General features: G+C 55.7%; 1 protein-coding gene across 1 annotated transcript; it reads right to left on the bottom strand.

Moving 5' to 3' along the window:
* Nucleotides 1–2,076: 2,076 nt before the first annotated feature.
* Nucleotides 2,077–3,528, bottom strand: LOC149767802 (uncharacterized). The gene is made up of 2 exons (XM_089930389.1): nt 3,008–3,528; nt 2,077–2,248 (listed from the first exon to the last, which is right to left on the bottom strand). The coding sequence occupies exons 1-2, from the start codon at nt 3,526–3,528 to the stop codon at nt 2,077–2,079; spliced, it is 693 nt and encodes a 230-aa protein (XP_089786515.1).
* Nucleotides 3,529–7,269: the final 3,741 nt, after the last annotated feature.

Genomic DNA, 7,269 nt, shown 5'->3' with positions numbered 1-7,269 from the left:
ATTTGTTTTTAAACCTTTATTTTAATATCTTGTAACTTGATTCAATCAAGGGATTGAATCAAGGGGTTAAGGTTTGTTGGTGAGCCAAAGGGAAAACCAACGGTAATAGGTTTGTTGGTGAGCCTAGGTTGAAACCAACGGTGTAAGGGTTCGATTGTGATCCCGGGAAAACAATCGGGGTGGTTCTAGTCGGTGAGCCTGGAAAAACCGACCGAGTTCGTTGTGACCTCGTAAAACAACAAGTTGGGTTGTGAGCTTGTAAAACAACCGGCTGTAATCTGTAGGATTATAGTGAAATTCCCAAGAGGTCTTAGGGAGTGGATGTAGGTGCTGGGGTGCACCGAACCACTATATGTTTGTTGTGTTTGTAATGCCTCTTGTCATTGTCTAACTAACACACTTACTTACTTAGATAGATTGCTTGCTTAACTGTTATCCGCGCATCCTTTAGTTGCAAGCATATTCAATCAAGTCACATTCTATACATCAAACTGTTGCTAAGTTTGACTTTCACTGTGCATCCATACAACTTAGCATAATTAATCAAAAACTTTCAGAAGTAGGTTAAAAGTTTTAAAAGACCCAATTCACCCCCCCTCTTGGGTTGTATCTACTGGGCAACAGTGCTTTTTCTTTTCCTTTTTCTTTTGTAGTGGAGTCGGCTCGTGTCTACCGCACGGCCGAGACAATTTTGTACTTGGTCTTGGCTTTTGAATGAAAGTTTTTCAATTTTCGCTGACTATAGTACACTTTCTAGCCATCGTTCCTCTTAAGGCTTTGTTGCTCGGACTTCCGGGCTGCTGAGGCGCTAGATCGAAAAGACGCCCGAGCTCGTCGAGCTCTTAGGTCTAGGTTGGAGTTTCACGGCCGCAAAGCTCAGGGCCTCGGCCGTGGGGCGCCGTGCTCTAATCATCGTATCAAGTAGCTAGCTTGCAGCCCGAATCGGACCCTCCGAGCTCGTGGTTACATTTCACCGAGCGGTCGAAAGACAGGCCTATGGCTTAAGTAGGCGCGTTCAACTAGATTATTTGTAATCGACTCGGCGGAGGACCCCGATATTGGCCGGAGTACTTTCCAGTAAAAGCATCCGACACGAAAATGAACGAAACGTGTAATGAACAAGGTAGGCACCAATCAAAGCATACCTTGTTGGGGCTGCACACCCCGAGCCGTGAACTGTTTGTAGAGGGCGGCCCCGAGCTTAATCCAACGCACGGGGCCGTAGCCTTTTGAGCTTGCACATGGAGCTACCACTGGCTTCGGGGTGCCCGGGTCGATGGTCGGCGAGGACCGAGCCGAGCCCGATGGTCGGTGGAGATCGAGCCAAGCTCGATGGTCGGTGGAGATCGAGCCGAGCTCGATAATCGATGGAGCCGAGCTCGATGATCGATGGAGATCGAGCCAAGCTCGATGATCGATGGAGATCGAGCCGAGCTCGATACCTGATGGAGATCGAGCCGAGCTCGATGACGGATGGAGATCGAGCCGAGCTCGATGGAGGACCGCATCTCGAGCTGTTTGATGACCACGAACATTTTCGGGGAGACCACGAGGGTGCTCCATCATTTCGAAGTATCGAGGCATCCCGACCGTAGTCGAGGTATTTGATGGAGATCGAGTTGAGCTCGATGGTCGGTGGAGATCGAGCCGAGCTCAATAACTGATGGAGATCGAACCAAGCTCGATGATCGACGGAGATCGAGTCGAGCTCGATAACTGATGGAGATCGAGCCGAGCTCGATGGTCGATGGAGATCGAGCCAAGCTCGATAGCTAATGGATGATCGAGCCGAGCTCGATAACTGATGATCGAGCCGAGCTCGATGGTCGATGGAGATCGAGCCGAGCTCGATAACATGGAGATCGATGGAGATATCGGCGTTCTGAATTTTGGCTGAGGCGCCCGGCTTTGCTTGGTTCTATTTGTGCCCGAGCAGGATCGTATATACGAGCTGGGCCGGGTCGTCTGGAAGTCAACGTGTAGACATCAGGGGAATTTTATCACAATTAAGCAATTGCGAATAAATCATTGTAGCAAGGTGAGACTTATAATTGATATGGAGGACCCTTTGGGATACTATTGGTAGTACACCCGGAGGTTTTCGGAACTCCAGCTACGTGGAATGGGAGTCCCGTCAAGAGATCTCAGCTTGTATGCTCCAGATCGCTGGACGCGCGCGATCTGGTAGGGTCCCTCCCAGTTCGGGGTCAGCTTCCCTCGCTCGGTCTGTTGGGATGCTTCTGCCCTCCTGAGGACAAGGTCCCCCGCTTTGAAGGATTTAACCTTGACCCTGGCGTTGTAGTATTGCGCCGTCCTTTGCTGGTATCTTGCCATGCGAACTCGGGCGGCTTCCCTGGTCTCCTCGATTAGGTCCAGATTATTTCTGAGCTGCGAGGAGCTGGAGCTAGCGTCAAAATGCTCCACCCTTGGAGAAGGAAGCCCGATCTCCAGGGGGATGATGGCTTCTGTCCCGTACGTCAGATTGAAAGGAGTTTCGCCGGTGGGTACGCGGAACGTGGTCCGGTAAGCCCACAGGACGTTGTACAGGTCTTCGACCCACTGCCCCTTGGACTGGTCGAGTCTGGCCTTGAGCCCCTGCAGAATAGTACGATTTGTTACCTTGGTTTCTCCATTTGTTTGTGGATGCGCGACCGAGGTGAAGCGGTGATCGATGCCAAGCTCGGAGCAGAATTCTCTGAAACGGGTGTTGTCGAACTGACGACCGTTGTCTGATATGAGGATGCGGGGAAGTCCGAATCTGCAAATTATCGACTTCCAGACGAAGTCTCGCATCTTCTGCTCGGTGATCCGGGAAAGCGGCTCGGCCTCCACCCATTTAGTGAAATAATCGATGGAGACGACCAGGAATTTTCTTTGCCCGATCGCCAGGGGGAACGGCCCCAAGATGTCGATTCCCCATTGGGCAAACGGCCAGGGAGAACTGATCGAGGTCAGCAGGGCCGAGGGCCGGCGTTGGACATTGGCGTTCCTCTGGCATCGGTCACACCTTCGGATGAAATCCAGGGTATCTTTCTGGAGTGTTGGCCAGTAGTAGCCTTGGCGCAAAATCTTGTGCGCTAACGCTCGTCCCCCCAGATGATTTCCACAGATCCCCTCGTGGACCTCGCGCATTGCATAGTCCGCCTCTGTCGGGCGAAGGCACCTGAGGAGGGGAGAGGTAAAGGATCTTCGATAGAGCTTACCCTCGTGCAATATGTACCGGGCAGCCAAGCGCTTCACCCGGCGGGCCTCGTGCTCATCGCTGGGGAGGGCTTCATCCTGCAAGTAGTTGACGAGCTCATCCATCCAGCTCGGCTCAACTTCGATGCAAAGGGCCGGCTCAGGCTCCTCTGTGCTGGGTTTTTGGAGATACTCCAGCGCTGCTGCCTTCGGAAGCTCGCTCATGCGGGAAGACGCCAGCTTTGATAGTTGATCTGCTCTGAGGTTCTCCGTTCTGGCGATGTGTTGGATGTGGAAGGAGTTCAGAGTCAAGGTGAGATCCCGCACTTTTCGAAGATATTCTTGCATCGTGGGCTCTCTGGCTTCGAAATCGCCCAAGATCTGGTTCACGACCAACTGGGAGTCGCTGAAGGCCCTTAGGTCCTTCACTCCTAGCTCCTTGGCCAACTTGAGCCCGGCGACAAGTGCTTCGTACTCTGCTGCATTGTTGGAAACGGAGATTTCGAAGCGCAGGGCCTGCTCGGCGACCACTCCATCTGGACTGGTGAGGATGAGGCCCGCTCCGCTACCCCCCGAGTTCGAAGAACCATCAACATGCAGGGTCCATGCCGAGCTCGGGGTCTGCTCCATCGGCGCTAGCTCGGGCTCGGGCTCGTCCGGCACAGTGCACTCGACTATGAAGTCGGCGAGTGCCTGTGCCTTGATCGCCGGCCTAGGTCGATACTCGAGGTCGAACTCCCCAAGCTCGATGGCCCATTTGGTAACCCGACCGGCACGATCTGATCGCTGCAGGATCTGCTTCACCGGTTGGTCGGTCAGCACGGCCACAGTGTGAGCTTGAAAATAGGGTCGGAGCCTCCGGGCTGAAACGACCAAGGCGTAGGCTGTCTTCTCGAGCTTGGTGTATCGGGTCTCAGCATCCCTCAAGACCCGACTTGTGTAATATACCAGCTTCTAGAGCTTGCTCTCCTCCCAGACCAGGACCGAGCTCACAGCTATAGGAGAGACGGCTAAATACAAGTAGAGGAGCTCACCCTGTTGAGGCTTCATGAGCAGCGGAGGAGAGGCAAGAAGACGGTTGAGCTCTTCGAAGGCTTGCTGACATTCGGCCGACCATAGAAAGTTTTTTGGCTTCTTGAGAGCTGCAAAGAATGGGAGGCAGCGCTCGGCCGATCGGGAGACGAATCTTCCGAGGGCTGCGACCCGGCCCGTAAGCCGCTGCACTTCCTTCACTGTCCTCGGCGGCGTCATCTCCTGGAGCGCTCGGATCTTCTCGGGGTTGGCCTCGATTCCCCGCTGTGTGATTACGAAGCCAAGGAACTTGCCCAAGGTGACTCCGAACGCACATTTGGCCGGATTGAGCTTCATTCGGTACCTTCGGAGTACGGAGAATGCTTCTCTGAGGTCGGCCACATGGTCTTGCGCCATTTTGCTCTTTACTAGCATGTCGTCCACATAGACCTCCATGTTTCGACCTATCTGATCTTTGAAGATCCGGCTGACCAGCCTCTGATAAGTTGCTCCAGCATTCTTTAAGCCGAAGGGCATCACCTTGTAGCAATAGGTTCCCCCATGGGTGATGAAGGCCGTCTTTTCCTCGTCCTCCGGTACCATCCGGATCTGGTTGTATCTGGAGAAGGCGTCCATAAATGTCAACAGCTCGTGTCCCGAGGTGGAGTCCACGAGCTGATCAATGCTGGGGAGTGGAAAGCTGTCCTTCGGGCAGGCCTTGTTCAGGTCGGTGTAGTCCACGCACATGCGCCATTTCCCGCTGGCTTTTTTGACGAGGACCACATTGGCGAGCCACTCTGGATAGGATATCTCTCGGACGAAGCCGGCCTTGAGGAGTTTGTCGACTTCCTCGGCGATCGCCCGTTGTCGCTCTGGGGCGGCGCTTCGCTTCTTTTGCCGCACGGGCTTGCAGGGCTTCACCTGGAGCCGGTGGACCGCGACCTCGGGGTCTATCCCTGGCATATCTGCAGGCGACCAGGCGAAGACGTCCATGTTGCTCTGCAGGAAACTGATGAGGCGATCCCTCTCGCAAGCGTCAAGGCCGGAGCCGACCTGCACAGTTAATTCGAGGAGATTTTCTTGCAGGGAAATTTGAATGAGCAGCTCACCAGGCTCTACTCGGTTCTTCTGCGGGCCGACCCGCGCCTCTAAGGTCTCGGCCAGGAGGCCTTTTGTTGCGATCGACGCCTCGGCCGGCTGCCTCGCCTCATGGGTCGCCATGTAGCACCGTCTGGCTACCGTTTGGTCCCCACAAACTTCGCCGACTCCTTGGCTGGTGGGAAATCGCATGAGCAAGTGACGGGTTGACACTATGGCTCGGAGAGCGTTGAGCCCTGGTCGCCCGAGGATGGCATTATAAGCTGAGGGCAGGCGTACCATGAGGAAATCCATCTTCACGGTGCTCTCTCGGGGGGCGAGTCCGACCGTGACCAGGAGGTCGACCTCGCCCTCTACTGGGACCGAGTCCCCAGTGAAGCCGACCAGCGGGGCGTTCATCCTCCGCAGCTGCTTTTCCGTCATCCCCATTCTGGAATAGGCATCAAAGTACAAAACGTTCGCCGAGCTTCCATTATCAATCAAAACACGTTTTACATCAAATTTGTTCACAACCATAGAGACGACCACAGCATCGTCATGGAGAGTTTCAACTCCCTCTAGATCCCCATCTGAGAATGAGATGGCCTCCGAGGCGCGTAAGCGCTTCGGGGTGGTTCCTCCCTCTGGAGCTCCTCCAACCGAGGCCCCGCCTCGGATGGTGTTGATGGTCCCAGCGATGGGCCTATTGGCATTTGGATCTTCGGGCTGTGGGGGATTCTCCGCTGGCCTTCCTGCGGGCCGGTTCCGCACGAACCGGTCGAGCACTCCTCGGCATATGAGTGCTTCAATCTCGTCCCAGAGCTGGAAGCATTCCTCCGTGTCATGGCCATGGTCTCGGTGGAAGCGGCAGTACTTCCGGGGGTTACGCCAGGCCCCGGGATCCCGCCTCGGGGGCGGGGGTCGGAAGTAGTCCCGGCCCTCGATCTCCATGAGGATCTCGGTCCTGGGAGCAGTGAGGGGAGTGTAATTTTCGTACCTCCCGTTGGGTGTGCGGGGCCGTTGTGGTGGCCTCGGGCGAGAAGGGGACCTTTGCCGAGGCAGTTCTTGCAGCCAGGGTAGGTGCTTCAGACGAGGCGGTCTCTCGGCTCGGCGCGGGGACGGGCTTCTGGGGTGGCCACGGTCCTCGCGACGCCTTTTCTGTTTCTTAGAGGTCTGCTCGACCCCGCTCCGCCTGGAGGCCACCACTTCCTCGGCTTTTGCGTACTTTCGCGCCCGAACCAACATCTCTGTGAGGTCAGCGGGAAAGTTCTTCTCGATGGAGAAGAGGAATCTATAAGACCGGGCCCCAGTCTTCAGTGCCGACATGGCAATTGACTGGTCAAGCTTCCGGACTTTCCATGTTGCAGCAGTGAAACGGTCCAGGTATTTCCTAAGAGATTCTCCCTCCTTTTGTTTTATGTCGAGAAGGGAGTCGGAGGTCCGCCGCTGAGGCCGGCTGGCAGCAAAAGTGCTGGCGAACTGCCTGCCGAGCTGTTCGAAGGAGGAGACGGTGCTAGGCTTTAGCCCAGTAAACCAGAGCCGGGCTGCTCCTCGGAGTGTTGCTGGAAAGGCTTTACAAAGCAGAGCCTCCGAGGCTCCCTGCAGGGCCATTAAGGCCCGATAGCTTTCCAGGTGGTCGGGGGGGTCGGTCCTGCCGTTGTAGGGCTCCACCTGAGGCATCTTGAACCTTGGCGGGACCGGCTCATCTTCAATTTGCTGGGAGAAAGGGGACCTCGTGGTGAACTCGAAGTCACCATCGCGTCCCGATTTCCTGCCGTGGAGTGCTTCTATCTGGCGCTCCAACTTTTCGACTTTCTTGTCAAGCTGATCGCTCTGGGAAACTGCCGCGGCGGTTCGCTCTGGCGCAGGTTGCCTTGGGACTGACTCGACTTCTGACGGTTGTGGCCAGTCACCAGGACCCCTCACCGGGTGTTCCTCTCAGGGGGAGGCTTGAGCACGGGGATCTTGGCCTGGGAGGGGCGGTCCGCTTACGGGAGGCGC

This window comes from Phoenix dactylifera, chromosome 4 (assembly GCF_051530095.1).
Source record: "Phoenix dactylifera cultivar Ajwa chromosome 4, Ajwa_hap1_PhDact_Kaust_v1.1, whole genome shotgun sequence".
Classification (NCBI taxonomy): domain Eukaryota; kingdom Viridiplantae; phylum Streptophyta; class Magnoliopsida; order Arecales; family Arecaceae; genus Phoenix; species Phoenix dactylifera.
Note: the sequence above shows the minus strand (reverse complement) of the source record. Positions and strands in the feature narration are given on the sequence as shown.

Coding starts and splice junctions, on each gene's coding strand:
- LOC149767802 (XM_089930389.1), bottom strand. CDS start 3,528: ATGCAAGAATATCTTCGAAAAGTGCGGGATCTCACCTTGACTCTGAAC. Junction 2,249..3,007: donor ACCCTGGATTTCATCCGAAG/GTGTGACCGATG, acceptor CCTTGTCCTCAG/GAGGGCAGAAGCATCCCAAC.